This window comes from Ctenopharyngodon idella, chromosome 10, assembly GCF_019924925.1.
Source record: "Ctenopharyngodon idella isolate HZGC_01 chromosome 10, HZGC01, whole genome shotgun sequence".
Taxonomy (NCBI): Eukaryota; Metazoa; Chordata; class Actinopteri; order Cypriniformes; family Xenocyprididae; genus Ctenopharyngodon; species Ctenopharyngodon idella.
Window position 1 is genome coordinate 24,461,429 of NC_067229.1, and position 15,924 is coordinate 24,477,352.

The 15,924-nt window shown below is 36.4% G+C and overlaps 2 protein-coding genes across 9 annotated transcripts in view; one reads left to right on the plus strand and one right to left on the minus strand.

Annotated features, from left to right (window-relative positions):
* On the minus strand, window positions 1-14,450 carry LOC127520633 (long-chain fatty acid transport protein 6). 8 transcript variants are annotated; one of them, XM_051908950.1, is made up of 11 exons: window positions 9,659-10,218; window positions 8,411-8,617; window positions 7,899-8,057; window positions 6,743-6,867; window positions 6,398-6,592; window positions 6,149-6,239; window positions 5,750-5,948; window positions 2,064-2,161; window positions 1,634-1,764; window positions 1,290-1,334; window positions 1-454 (listed from the first exon to the last, which is right to left on the minus strand). In XM_051908950.1, exons 1-10 carry the CDS (start codon window positions 10,134-10,136, stop codon window positions 1,305-1,307), a joined length of 1,713 nt encoding a protein of 570 aa, XP_051764910.1. In that variant the 5' UTR covers window positions 10,137-10,218; the 3' UTR covers window positions 1-454; window positions 1,290-1,304. The 8 variants fall into 8 exon arrangements, with proteins under 8 accessions (XP_051764910.1, XP_051764911.1, XP_051764909.1 ...); XM_051908951.1 differs by lacking the exons at window positions 1,290-1,334; window positions 9,659-10,218 and adding an exon at window positions 14,007-14,450; XM_051908949.1 differs by lacking the exon at window positions 1,290-1,334 and having other exon boundaries at window positions 9,659-10,216.
* The window catches only part of slc27a6 (solute carrier family 27 member 6), a 32,958-nt gene continuing 30,170 nt past the window's right edge, over window positions 13,137-15,924 (plus strand). The window contains exons 1-2 of the mRNA XM_051908958.1: window positions 13,137-13,759; window positions 14,483-14,692. Of these exons, the coding sequence (XP_051764918.1) occupies window positions 13,288-13,759; window positions 14,483-14,692 (682 nt within the window). The 5' untranslated portion in view covers window positions 13,137-13,287. The remainder of the gene's footprint in view (window positions 13,760-14,482; window positions 14,693-15,924) is intronic.

Below are 15,924 nucleotides of genomic sequence, written 5' to 3' on the forward strand. Positions count from 1 at the left end.
TTATAGTATTAGCTCGTTTTCTTTATTGATGTTAGGATTTCTTAACAAAATCCTTACAGTATATTTGGGCTCAGTACCAAATAGACACCTTAACTAGAACACTAAAAACACACCAGCACACATACATTTCATAAAATGTTCACTGTTGTAATACATATGTGGATTTACACTAGTAAATCCACTTCCAGTAACTGCAGAAAGTGGACATGTCATCTAGTGATGTGGATGCATTCCAAAACGCATCATTTCATGGGTCACTGCATTGCCCACAATGCATCTAAAGTCTCTTCTTGCCTGATACAATGTCGTCATATACTTGTGCAGTGAGGGGGGTGTAGGTTTTCTGTGAAGTGTCCAGGAAGTAAAGCGGCTGCTGGACTGCATGTGGATTGAAGCCCTGCTGTACCAGTCTTCCCTTCTGCTGCTTGAACGTATCCGTCATGTCTAAGGAAGTCTGCCGAGGACAAAAGCAGGAAAAGCACATAAAGACAAGGCAATGGCGCTGTGGGCAGAATGAATGTGCGAAAGCATACATGCAGGGTGCGGTTTCATCTAGGAACATTAGCAGTACATTATACACCAGACAATCCAGTGCTGCACTATTCTGTTTTTACAACACGGATTTGGATCAATGGCTACTGTAAAGAGCACTATACGAATAAACTCCAATTAAATTGTGACATCTCAATATTTGATTTGCTGATGTATGTTGTTGTTAAAAATGCTCTTATACTGTATAGTGCACATTAGCGTCAGTCCACTTTTTCAGCACTGCTGGTTCCAGAAGTATTTCTTCCAATATTTTTTATCCTATAGGGATTTTTTACATAGAATGTAAATGTAAAATGACAAACAAATTACTCTAACATGGTTTAAGTGTCCATTGCTAGTTGATTCTTTGGAAATCATAAGAGACGCTTTCAATTTTTTCAAATTTTTATAAGCAAGATGCTGAATCAGTGGCATAAGAATATTTTAGAGATGAAAACCTAAAAAATGTGTTCAGTAGAAAATGTAATGTAATGAGATGCTAACTGTGGTATAACTGACTTCAGACAGTTGAGTTATTGAAAATTATTGCACTGCTAAGTGGGTGCATTACCACCTTGAGCTGTGTATTAACTTAAAAAAATAAAATAAATAATAATAATAATAATAATAATAATAATAATAATAAAAACACCAAATACATTTTCTGACCAGAAGTGGTCACAGATGACTTTGAGATTCATGATTATACCAAGTGGAAACAGGGCCTCTGTAACACTTTTAAAACTCTGTATACTCACATATGATGATGTATACTATATAGCAGATCTCAACAACTTGATTGCCTGTAAATCGCAAAATGTAAACTATATTATCACCCAGCTCTAATCTGCTAAATGCAATGATAATGCTTTAAGATCTTAAGATATTATAAACATTAACATCATGATTTTCATTAAAGCTGCTTTGAAACAATGTGTAGGCCTATTGAAAAGCGCTTTATAAATAAATTTGACTTGATTAAGTGGCCTGACATGTCAACTTCTGCTTCAACCACAGATGAGAAAATATAATGATCATAAAGGTTTCACACAAACAGCACAGGTCAGCAAAAAAAGCAGCAAAGAGAAAGAGAGAGAGATACCTGAACTCTTAGAAACCACGGCCATGCGTACGGAGGAAGAGTGTGGAGCAGATGACCGTAGAGTTTCTCTCCATCCAATCCATGCCCATCCTTCAGCACAACAGCAGCCATTCCCGCACGACCCTCATATCCTGCCAAAAACATCAGCATTCATTCACACAAGAAGCGCTCACACGAGTTCCAGTGACACAACACAGTTAGATGAAACCACTATACTTCTCACTTGAAACACTGGAATCTTTTCAAATATAATTAGTGATAAAGTCTAAGTTCATTATTCAAAAAAAACTATTCGATAAATACAAATCAAATCATCATTTATTTACACTACAGAACTACAAGAACAGCCCTGTAAAACTGTCTAACAACTACTTTACTCCAGCAAAAATTAGACAAACCTGACACTGAGAATATAGTCAACTCAAATCACCTGGTACAGTGACACCATACACACTGACATCCAGCAGGAAGTCCAGACAGCCCAACACTTCAGACACCTCAGTGGTAGAGACATTTTCTCCTTTCCACCTACAAACCAACAAAGAACATGATTGATGATGTGGTCTCGCTGTCCTCCCGGCCTTAAGGAGGTCAGAGTGTAAATAACACACAGAGAGCCATTTTGGCCTTTCTTGTCATGTGAAAACTAAAGGCCTGTTCACACCAAGGACGATAACTATGACAATAACGATAAAGTTAAAGTTCTAAAAATCAGTTTAAATATAAAAGAATAGCAGAGTCCACACCACAACTATAACAAAAATGGCACAGAAACTACATTGTTGGAATCACTTTCAGAACTATTTTTTTTCCAGCTGATTGTAAGGTTGAAAATATCCAAAGATATTTTAAAATGAACAAAAACATTTGCTTTACTGTTTCAACCCCCTCTCTTTTGCTATAAGGGCCATTTGGAAGGCACAAATGTGTTGATAGTGATCAAGGCCTGTAGGCCCAGATGTGTGTACATTGGGGGTCTACGAATTGTCACACCTTTAGTACAGTGGGGGAAGTTTTAATCTTCTGAATGGTCAATTTGAATGCCTCACATTTGGGTTTCAATCACATGGTCAAGGAAGGGATAAAAGAAGATTGTAACTGTTGCTCTCTCTCTTTTTATTCTCTGCCTCTCTTTTTGGGCCCCCTCTCTCTCTCTCTCTCACTCTCTCTCTCTCTCTTCCTCTCCATCTCTCCATCTCTCAGGTAACTTTTTACATACATGCTGGGTACGATTAATGGTATATGATTTTATCATCTCATACATCTCTTTTGTAATTATTTTAAGTGTAACCATAATCAGATATTGTCATTAAACCCTTTCAATTACAAATGATGTGCTAACTAGTTTTGATTTTTAGTATTAACATTAATGTGCTCCCTATTGCAATACAATATTGTCACACTATAGCAACGCTCTCCCACATATTTTGCTATTGTAACTGCGCATATTTCTGTCGTTGGTATAAGTTGCAGTGGGTGGTAATAGACAAGAAATGTACAGTTTTATGCCATCTCGCTGATAACGTTTCTTTAGTCGCTCGGCAATCCTACAGCCTGAAACACTGTAGGAGGTCCACCCTTACATGATGAATGACAAAAAAAAAAAAAAAAAATTGACAGCCAATCAGACAATTTTTTTTCATTGTAAATCATGAAGTCAAATCAACATTTAACGTTGTTGCCTTAGAGGGCAAAGTAATTAACGTTAATATCAGTTAATTTCCGAGTCTCTGTCACTCAAAAAATAAAAACGTGACGACTTTGTATGTTTGTGAATGGGCTTTCCATTTATAATCGAGAAAAACTGAGGAGATTGTTAACAGGGATGCAAACTAGTCACCTTTCACCAAAAATCACTGCTTTGAATTCAAAATAGTCATGTGTGATTCATATTGATATGATGAGTTTTTGGAAACTCTTGCTACTTCATACTTCAGTATAGGTCTGCACGATTAATCGCAATTAAACCGCACACGATTTGGCAAAGGCTACGATTATTTTATGCGCAGCTTGTCAGAGCTGTACGGCTCTGTGATCAGTAGTAACACACGTCATTCCAGGAAATCCCTATGTGCATCATACTATCGCTGTAGCTGAATAAACAGATGATTGAAACGCTTTAGACTATTTAAACATGACTAATAAACACATGACTGCCTTATTCTGTGCAAGAAATCACATCATCTCACAGAAGGATGCTCAACTGTCGTTATGAAGTGAGTTTGGAGTAAAAACATGTTATTAAATGTTGTCTTTTGTTGGACAAGATGTTAATAAATGCTTCTCATGTCTGGAAAGATGTTTGTTTGACGCGTGTTGCTTTTTCAAATGTACATAATAAGCGACTCAAACTCGCAGTGCTTTCAGATGGATTAGCATTTGGATTCATAGATCACTGACAAGCTGCACATTTTAAAAAAAGAATCACGTTTAAGTGCGATTTCGATTTTATTTTTCTAATCGTGCGATAAATCGTGCACCCCTACTTCAGTACAAAACAATGTTATAATAGTGATTTTATAAAATGACTAAATATAAATCCAAAAGCAAAACATATGAAAAGAACTATATTAGGGAGTGGAAATGACAAGCCAATGATTGATCCTCCGCAGCCATCTACTGGTTATAGTGGCAATGTCATTTTCATTTTTAGAGTGTTTGTTTTCCATTAGGTGGCAGAACTCTCCCACTTAAGCATGGCACATTTCCCATGAATTATCTTCATAAATAAAAAAAATGCAGATCTTCTTTAAAGTGAATTTTACATATAATGTTCACATTTTATATACAAAAAAAAAACAAAAAAAAAACATAAATCCCTCCAAAACTGCTTAACAAAAAAGTGAGCAATATTACATGAGTTGTTTGAAAACTACTGTCTGAGGGTCGAACAGCTGTCAGGGGGTTAATGGGGGTGTTTTACAACACAAATTTTCTATGGCATCAAAAATGGAGGGAGGAGGAGGTTGCATCTTTATCATTTTTTTCGGCCTTGATGAGTTTGCATCCCTCCAAGCACGTTACAGCGTACAGTTAAACATGATATCCGAAACAACTAGGGGTGTAACGATACCCTCATGACACGATTCGATATATATCACGATACTGTACTTACGATACATATTTATTGCGATACTCCAAGACATATGGTAAAAGGTTAACAAAAAATGTACTGTTGATTAAAATGCTAAATTTGGTATTACATTGGGGGTGGAAATAAATAGGCTTGGACTTGGTGCTGGTAACCCAATGCACAGGACAATGGTGACACCAGAATAAAAATATTCATGATTCTGAAGCTGAAAATACACAATTATTTTAGACAAATATGCTTGCACTATGTCACTGGCTAGATATATTTAAAATAGTGTATGCCACTTTTTACTGGTAAGATAAGACATTTGTCATTATCAGGACCCACAAATATCCCCCCATTGTATTATTATACATTATATTCAACATTATATATAGTAGTTTAACAGTACTCTGTAATTTTCATTTTGGGTGATCTGCACACAATACATATTGTCACTATCCACGATACATATTGTAGCATTTTTGTATTGCGATATATTGTGACACGATATATTGTTAAAAGTTATACACTAACTCAAAGAAAACTGTTAGGGGATAGAATTTGTGGGGGTGGCTCAGCCGTAGCTCTGGTTGGCTCTTATGACAAATGGATTGTGATGTTTCTCATCAGGGCAAAAGCATTTGTTAAAAGAATAGATGCAAATGTAAAGTCTACATAAGTTGTGTATATGCGTGTGACAAAAGTTTCTCTCTGAGGGTTCAGTTAATGTAAGACAGGAAATTCCAAGAATGTGCCGGACAGGAAATGCCCTGTGTTTGTAATTTTATTGCATGAAGGTTGTGCTTTTGGGTAGATTCTTCAGAAGTCCCACCAAGTTAGTCTTGGCCAGACCCTCTGCCAGATCCCTGAAGGGTTTAAAAACACCATGAAACTGCTCCTGTTCATAAAGAGTCCTATCAAAGATGTCATTATGACTGGTGACCTCTTGGAGCTAAAAGCCAAAATTAAATAGAATGCAAAGATTCCCCACAATAAAGTCAAATTTGCAAGCATGAGGGAAAACACAGTGAATTAAAGACCTGAATGTGTCTCCAATCCTGTCTTTGAAGTAGACGAAGTCTCTGTGGTCCTGAAGCATCAGATCACCGGTGTTGAAATACACATCTCCCATCTTAAAGACATCCCTCAGCAGCTTCCTTTCTGACATGGCTTTATCACCCGCGTAGCCCAGGAAAGGGTTGGTGAACATCACTGGTGCCACCAGTAACCCTGCTTCCCCTGAAACCACATGAGTCTGGCCTGAGGATAACATGCTCCTTATCCAGACAAAACAGAAATCTGACTTGATCCAGTTTCTAAGTATCCGTTTCCAAGTCACGTAGCAATATTCTAATAAATATGGTCCAGCCGTCTGCTCGTAAAATGTGATATATATTAACAATTAAAAAAAAAAAAATATATATATATAAAGATCTCACCTTTACTCACTTTAATGCAGTGTCCTGTGTCTGTCCGTATGGGCTCATATGTTTGTGGATCACATTTTAAAAATTCAAAAGGTAGACTGAGCTGAAATAAATCAGAGAAAAGATCTACATTACATCAAAAAGTACATTCACATTTCTGAGTGAACTGCAATTCATCTTTGAACCTCATTCATTACACATTGAAACTCAATGTTATTGGAAAGTTGCATTAATAAACCTCAAATCTAAAACAAAACAGACCTTATTAAAATAACTTGCTCGTCCAATTGGTCCAATTTCATTGGTGTAATTAACGAAGCCAATACTGGCCTCCGTTAAACCATAAGCTTCACGAATTTGGATTTTTCCAAAACGTCTGACAAACTCCTTCCAAACATCAGCTCTAAGACCACTTCCTGCAGCGAGGCGAACATTATGAGCCACATCCTCTGCAGTCTGTAAACAATCAAATACAGCAAAATCTTAAACTATGTCATCTACATCAACAGAGTACTAACACAATGAAATCTAACCTTTGACAAAACAATGTCAACTAGAAACAAAACCCCTAAAAATATAGTACATATTTTAGAATGTAGTACAAACCTTTGGTTGATTGACCAAATATCGACAGAGTTCTCCAATATACTGAAACACAGTAATATCATACTTCAGACAGTCCTTCCAAAACTGGCTGGCAGAGAACTTCCTCTTCAAAACACATGTAGCCCCTAAAATCCAATGCTCCATATTAGGATTATGATTACACTTTTCCTAGATTAAAGACACAATATGTATGATATTTAGAATAAAATATCCAAAATCCACTAGAACAATGTTATATATTTTGTTGACTTGTGTACTTATATTATCCCAAATGTTTCCAAGAATGTTTAAATCCTGAGAAATAAGCATGTCACCTATCAGTGACATCATACCCGCGTTACCTACGATTTCCGGTTTTATCTTGTAGAAACCATGGAAACACCAAAGACGCTTTAATATATTATGTTTTATTAGACAGGTGAGCAACTGTTTGGATACATTCATCGACAGAAAACCAGTCACTGTTATATAGCTCAACCCGGTTAGTCTTATTGTTTAAATCTTGTTTTCTTGATTTACCGCGAGTACCATGTTTTACCATGCCTAATATCGATCTAGCTTACTGCAGTGTGCAACAAGTATCTCATAGTTGCTGCCGAGTGAACGCACAGAGTAGCATTATAACAACTTTAAGCGCACAAATGTATCTAATATGATAAAACAGTGCTGCGTTACCCCACATATGCTTGACCAGAAGAAGTGGAAGGGCTCGTCTGCAGCATAATAAAAGTTCCACTGCTCTCGAGCTGTGTGTCGCGCTCGTCTCTCTTTACTAATCGCTCCAGCGGCCTCGTTCCACTCCAATGGCTTTCAGCCACACCCTGCTTCATACTACAGTAATGTCAATAAATCTTTAATACATTAGCTCATCCATTAATATGATTTCTTCCCGAGCCCTGTTGGATTATTTTCCACCGCCTGTAGACATGAAGACAACACCTCCCATGATTCTGCGAAATCAAGGCGTCATCAAGCTACGCCTTTGTTTTGAATTAACGACATCTAGAACTTTTCATGTTTGTAAACGCCTTTCTTACAGGTCACTTACAATATTTACATGTAAGCCTTTAAGACATCACATATAATGTGTAGAAAAACAGCAAATTATTCTGTGGCAGTTGTGATTTGTCACATCATTGTGTTGGAATGATCATACCGAGGTCAATGCAGCCGCCAATGCCGAGCAGCGATGCAGACATGTGGTAGAGCGGCAGCGTCAAATAGACTTTATCACTGGCACAAGCACCACACAAACGGAGGAAAGCCATACACATCACAGCTTTGATGTGACTAATTCGAGCAGCTTTTGGCAGTCCTGAGAACGAAAGAAAAAGTTGGAGACCGTCAGTACAACAGAACAGCCTGTAGCACAATAAAGACTGTAACCGTTAGAGATTCCCATGTTTCAACAGATGTGTAGTGTACATTATGACCTACTCCATATGTGCTCAGAATGAAGCACTCCACACCTCAGAATAGAATAGAATAGAATAGAAAAGAATATTTATTGCCACATGACTGGTCCGGTAGAAATGGCTGTTCCTTCATTAACAATGATGGGTCTGAAGTATTTTTTTCTTGATTTCTGATTGAATACCTTTGGTTCTTTTGATAATCACCATCCTGAAATGTTAGAGTTAAGAAATGATAAACCTGTATGTACTGTACCTGTAGTGCCAGATGTGAAGATAAACAAGAAGTTGGACATGAGGTTTGGCTGAGGGGCATCAACCACAGGCTTTTCTGGAGAAGCCGATTCCAGCTTGTCCAGCAACGTCCTGACATTCTTCTGTGTGGAGCTCTCTGCTGCCACCCAAACATCAATTCCAGCGTCTGTCAGTGTCAGCAGCACCTCGTCCAGAGACTTCATCAAGTCTACAAGCATGGAAGAAGTAAGGAGTATTTATATTTCAAATAATCAAAAAGCACGACTACAGATGTTATATGTACATAAGTACATATAATGCTGTTAATATGGTAATATAAAAAAAAAACGTAACATTTTTTCACAATAAAATTGCCAACAATTCTGAGTAAAGAACATTTTTGATCTGCTACGTAAAAATGTAATGAAGCTCTTATAAAAGTGTCTTGGTTGCTGCATCTTTTGTGATCAGACTATGCCAATATTTATTTATTTCATTTTTTAAATTGTGTTCTCATATTCTCACTAATTACCAACAAAAATCAAATAATATATCCAATAATAATAATAATAATAATAATAATAATAACTAGAATATACATTTCCTGAAGAAAATGTGAGTGGTGCTTGCAGTGGCATTACACTTGTTGGAATAATAGAATGTACCAAGTCGGTCCCAGAATGTTAATGAATTCATGAATTTTGTCTGCCCTTCTAATAACTGCCAAAAAGTACCCTAGCAACTACCCAGAATAATTTAGCCTAATTTTCAAATATCAAATCTCTCTTGAAACTGACAAAATATTTATTTAAACAATATCAGCCTAAATAGCCTTCATTTTGGTTGTTTGTTTGGGTTTGATTTGTTTTGTAACAATGTTCAGCCAGACCAGGCTTGGTCAACAACAACAACAACAGTTTCTTTTGACAAACTTTTCTTGTTGTTTGTGAATTGTTTTCAAATCATACACTACAAAATAAGCAACCAAAACAACCACTACTCTTTTTTTACGCATGACATAAAAGCTGTAGTGAAGACATTTTGTGCTTCTACACCACACATTCTCACAAGATGAAACATGTTCATGTTCACTTTGACTTAATGGGAAGTTGGCCAACGAATTAGGGCAGCGACTTGGGGAAGTCTCTCGATCTTTTTAATGTACTAACAGAGTATATATTTTATATTGCAGTTATATAGCGTGATAATAATATATCTCGTGATTATACCTGAACGTCGCGTTGTTGTCGGGCTTAATTGTGACGCTTACCTGAGCCAATGACGAGCGCTGTAGCACCACAGCTGTGCAAACAGTGCTGCAAAGACTGAGATTTGATGTTAAAGTTGAGAAACGCGACCTCACATCCCAGCTTACAGAGTCCGAACCAAACGCAGATGAAATCCGCCTCATTATTCATCAGAAGCGCAACAATATCACCATGTTTCAGACCACAGTGAGATTTCAACACGTTCGCGAATCTGTTGCTCCGCACATCCACGTCTCTATAGGTGAGAATCTGATCTTCGAACACAATAAAAGTTTTCTGAGGGATATTTTTGGCTTGAAGCTCAAAACACTGGAGATATGTGACAACTCCGCGCTTCATCCTCGCCATCATCGCTCTCCCCACGCGCCGAACTTTCACGTAATACATCAAGTCATTCCAAAAGTAAGGGTAAAACTTCCTCTGAATAACCAAAAGAGTGACAATCCCGACAGCCACAGTGCTAACGGCCCAGCTCATCATGATGTGTTGGTATGTAACTCACACAGTGATGAGAACCGTTTGTGTTGAGCTGCTGGAATCTTCACCCCATATTTAAATACCCTCAGACAGTACTGCGCATGCGCAAGACTGGGTTTTCAACCTCAGTCTCATTGAACCATTCATTATATTCGTTATCATGAAACAAAAACATACACTACGCCCAGCGAGCACGGGGAGCAAGAAATTCGGTTCTCTCCCACTTCACACCATCATACTGAAACAAATATTTACATATATCCCCAGGAAGCTTAGAAAGTTTGGTTTAAGTTCAAACCTCTCATAATCTAACAACCTGTCTATGTATGCCCAAAAGTGCTTTCCAGGTAGGCATCTCACTAGGTTGTGAGACTGCAATTCTACCGACACACATAATTTACTTTCTTTTTATGATGGATGCAAATATTTATTAATATATATAAAAATAACTCTAGGTTAATGTTAAAATGTAATGATAATGTCATGATAAAAAGTAAAAACAGTAACTCTGCAGTGCTTTCTCACATCATAACCACGATACACTCGTTAATATAAAACATGCCAAGTTGTTTGTCTTATATGATTAGAAAAGTATGGCAATATGTACAAACAATAATTTTTGTTTATAAACCCTAAGTGCATTGTCAATGTTTTACTGACCAGACACAAGTCATATTTATTAAATAAGTAACACTTTGTGCTCATTTTATTATAAGTTGACAAATTTGTACAATTGCACCACCAATCAAAACAAGTCTGGAATAATTATGATTTTTAAGCCCGGTTTCACAGACAGGGCTTAGACTAACTGACTAAGCCAGGATTAGGCCTTAGTTCAGTTAAGACATTTAAGTAGCTTTTATAAATGTACCCTAAAAAGAAACATTACTGGTGTGCATCTTGAGACAAAACAATGGCACTGACATATTTTAAGATATGTCAGTGCAAGTTGCTTATGGAGTAATGATGCTGAAAAATAAGCTTTGATCACAGGAAAAAATTACAGTTTACTATGTTCACTATATTCACATAGAAAACAGTTCTTTTATGTAATAATATTTCATAATATTACTGTTTTCACTGTATTTTTGATTAGGACCCAGTTTCACATTAGGACCCGGTTTTACAGACATTTAAGTAGCTTTTTTTTAAATGTGCCTTAGAAGGGGAAAAAAGAAAGGAAAAAACATTAGAGACAAAACAATGGCACTGACATATTTTAAGATGTATCAGTGCAAGTTGCTTTCAGTTAAAACAGCTCAAACATGCATTTTAGTCTGAGACTAGCTTAAGCCTTGTCTGTGAAACCGGGGGTTAATGTTTTTGAAATAGGCCTAAGTCTCTTATGGCTGCATCTATTTAATTTAAAATACAGTAAAACAGTATTGTAAAATATTATTTACAATGTATTTTTTTTCTCTGCTGTCATTATTCCAGTCTTCAGAGTCTTATGGAGTAATGATGCTGAAAAATAAGCTTTGATCACAGGAATAAATTACAGTTTACTATGTATTTACATAGAAAACAGTTCTTTTATGTAATAATATTTCATAATATTACTGTTTTCACTGTATTTTTGATTAGGACCCAGTTTCACATTAGGACCCGGTTTTACAGACATTTAAGTAGCTTTTTTTAAAAATGTGCCTTAGAAGGGGAAAAAAGAAAGAAAAAAACATTAGAGACAAAACAATGGCACTGACATATTTTAAGATATATCAGTGCAAGTTGCTTTTAGTTAAAACAGCTCAAACATGCTTTTTAGTCTGGGACTAGCTTAAGCCTCATCTGTGAAACAGAGGGTAAAAAATTATTCCAAACTTTTGGTTGTCTTGTGGATCAGGGTTTCAGTATAAAATCGCCCTATGAAAAACAAAAACAACAGTTGGCTTTTCTTTTGGGTTTAATAACACTTAACACATGTAGGTTATTTTTCTGTTAGAACAACAGCGAAAACAATGCAGAGATAATGAAGACACCCACATGATGGCGCTAAACTTCATGAGGAACTCCATTTTGAACGATTTCAAATACACGTTTTCCAGATGCTTCCTCGTCAGTGTGTGACTTAAAATAAATCTTAAAATGAATTATGCATAGTTTGGTTATGATGTTTGAAGTGGGCAGTACAAGAATGACTGTTTTCCTGTTTTAGATCTCTTACAGTTTAGTAAACCTAAATTTACAACTGATAGCCTATAGCTCTGCGATGACTTCCACAGAGAAGTGTTTCCTCTTCTTCTTTTGAGTGAATCAAAGAACAGGGTAGGCTAACTGTTGAATGCACAGCATCACACTTCCATTTGCATGGTAACAATCTGCAGTTTTTTGGGCCAGTGTAACACAAAACCTATTTGGATGCGAACAAAATGCCTTTCATAAAGGACTGTCCAAAGTAACACACAGACTGTCTGAAACAAAGAATAAACGCACTCAGAAAACTGTCATTTGGACTGTGTCCACGAAAGAGCTGATCAAGTAGGCCTATTGAGCAGGACATTAATATTTTACTCAATTTTTTACAGAGGGGTTAGCCAGAATCTTACTTAAGTCAAACATTAAATGCAAATGTAAAGAGTCCCGTAACAAACAGAAACATGAATAAAATGTGAAGATCTAAGATAAACTGCTATGCCTATGCTCAAAAAAGGCTACTGTTTTTTTTTTTATGAACTTTGCATGCTGTGTATGAGATGTGACAAATGTGACTTCACACACTTAGCAGTCTACATTAACTAACAAAAGTCATGTGTTTAAGGTTGGCTCTATGTCATGCTCTGCCTCTGTATTGAGCGCACACATTCCACAATACTGAATGAAGTACAGTCAGCGGGTAAACAAACATCCGAGCACTCGCTCTTATGGGCGTGACACTACTAAACTATGCGCCACGCCCTGTTACTATGGTAGGTCCTATGATAGACTGTAAGCTTGATAATCAGGGCCGAGCGCGTGGCCCCGACGACACGCCCACCAACGACGGCGGTTGTACAACAACAGTCACGTGACACACTGAACGTTGCATAAATTAGAAGGACAGTGGTGTGCTGCGTTTTATAACATCCATTAAACAACCCAACCTGAACTAGTTTAACAATGTTAACGGTTAGACAGCTTTAACCGAGTCTGTGCGTGTTCGGTTTATTTGTCAGAGATGTTGTCATGGATCGCGGCTCTGCTGACAGGAATCCTCTCCGCGCATCTCGCTCAGCGCTTGTGTTTTCCATACTTCTGGAAAGACGCCCTGTATTTAATGAAAGTCATACGATATGGAGCGCGTCTGGAAATCTACAAAAGAACCTCAAAGATCGTGACGGTCATAGACAGGTTTGTTCAACAAGCCAAGCGGATTCCTGAAAAACCCTTTGTGATTTATGAAGGAGTGACGTACACCTATGGAGAGCTCGAGGAGCGCAGCAACAGAGTCGCGTGCGTGTTTCAAGACAAGGTAAATAAAGGAGACACGGTCGCGCTCCTCATGAGCAACGAGCCCGATTTCATCGCGGTCTGGTTCGGGTTCTGTAAACTGGGCTGTGCCGTGGCGTTTCTCAACACGAACATCAAACCCAGATCGCTGCTGCACTGTTTTAACTGCTGTGGGGCCAAACTACTGGTGGTCGGAGCAGGTAACGTTAAACTAATTTGACAGGAAGAAAGTTTACAACTACACAAATATGATTTAAAATGTGTTAATTCTGTAAAAGAACGAAATAGCTAGATCTCAGTTAAAACAGACGAAATACCATGTTATTACTAGGCATAAAACAGGTTGTTTTTACGTCTTTGTTTTTACCTAATGTATAAATGTAAATTGGTAAATAAAGACATAAGCGGATTATCCAAAAAAAAAAAAAAAACTTAAAACATACTCACAAACAATAACTATTAAGCGAATTGCGAAAAGAATGAATGTCACCCACTCCAGATGACTGACAGATTGACAACCCCAGGTTGACCTTTGACCCTTTAATCTATGATTTATTATACTGACAGATTATCTGTCTACAGGTGCTGGGCTGTTTTGTTTGAGTAGGCTTTGCTCGAGCTGTCCATTATAAACATTCTGTTTAAAATGTGTTAAAATATTCACATTTTAATGTATTATATTTTTCATAAGTAATTATAACCATAGTAATAAGATGTTTTGCAAATTTATCCATGGTATATGCTTTCTACCACATGGAACTGGGTGTTAATTATGTTTTATAATACAATTTAAAGGTATGTATAATACAATGTATAAAGTGAAACAATAAAGGTAAAACATTATCTATAAATAGGTAAGTGTTTAAATCATTTATAATAGTGTATCATATCATGTATAATACTGATTACGATTGTTCTTTTAGATCTTCTAGATACTTTAGAGGACATTCTTCCTAGTCTCCAGGGGGACAGTATCACAGTTTGGTGTATGAATCGAGCGAGCTCTCATCCTGACGTCCACAGCCTGCTGGATAAGATTGAGAAAGCTTCACAGGAGCCAATCCCAGCTGAGCGTCGCTCTGTCGCCTGTCTTAAAACCCCCACGCTCTACATCTTCACTTCAGGCACAACTGGTATGTGATAAGTTTCTGTTCATCTCAGTGGATTCCAGTGTGTCAGGACATTTCCTTTCTACAACCCTGTTTTTCAGGAGAACCCAAAGACCCTGATGAACAGGTTCAGTGTTTGATTACTGGTGGAGGGTTGAGGGTGGCCCCGGGGTTATAGCAGTCTAAGGCCAAGCCTCTCCAGTTACATAGTGTTATTTTAATTTTATTATTATTAAAGTGTTATTATATTTTAATATTATTATTATTACAATGGTACCTCAAACAGCTTTAAAAAAAGTTTCCTTTGAAACTGATGGATTTTTGTACTGTATATTCTCTCAAATCTCTAATAATTAATAGTTTGCTTAATACTACAATTCTGGCCAAAACTGATAAGCTGTTAAATATTTTCATGTTATGGCCAATAAATAGCCGATAGTAGAACCCTACACTGTTATGTCTAAATAAATAAATAATAAATCAAATGAAAATCAGTCATTTTAAATGCTAAGTGAATTTAGCCATAACATTATACATGTACAAAATGAAAAATATATATTTATTTTGAGAGTTGTGAGAGATTAACAGTGTTTTTAAATTATAATTATTGTTGTTATTAAATTATTAATAGTGTTTTTAAAGATTGACTTTAGCATTAGATGACAGCATTAGAGCATTAGATGACAACAAAATCAATGTAAATGTAAACATAATGCAACCGAGTGTACACAATAAAATATCCAATATTCCTAATTACTAGAGATGCGCCGATTGCAATTTTCTTGGCCGATTCCGATTTCCGATTTTTTGCAAGTGTGACCTGCCGATACCGATTTTTGATTCTGATTCTCTTTCAAACAACTATAATTGACAGCATTTACAAAAAAAAACCCCTACTTTTCTGCAATGCAAAATTTTATAAAAAAAAAACAAAAACAAGTAAAAAGACAGTATTAAAATAAGAAAAAATTAATTAATAAAAATAACTTAATTTATTAATTTGTTTATAAATATAGGGCCCTATGATTTTTTCCCCCATAAATTCGGTGTTATGTATTTTAGTTTTTCTGGTAATTAAATGAAAGCATTAAACATGAATTTATTTTTAATCAAATAAAATTTAAATAAACCCTTTTATTTTTTTGGCAAACAAGGTACTGCACAACACAGGTTTACTGTTAAAATAAAAAAACGGAAGAAAAATTGTGTGATTATTCCTTTAAAAATAAAGTTTTAATAATTATTGTATTGTTATT

Coding starts and splice junctions, on each gene's coding strand:
- LOC127520633 (XM_051908949.1), bottom strand. CDS start 10,136: ATGATGAGCTGGGCCGTTAGCACTGTGGCTGTCGGGATTGTCACTCTT. Junction 5,949..6,148: donor CTGCATTAAAGTGAGTAAAG/GTGAGATCTTTA, acceptor ATGTGGTTTCAG/GGGAAGCAGGGTTACTGGTG. Junction 1,765..2,063: donor GTATGGTGTCACTGTACCAG/GTGATTTGAGTT, acceptor TGTTTTTGGCAG/GATATGAGGGTCGTGCGGGA.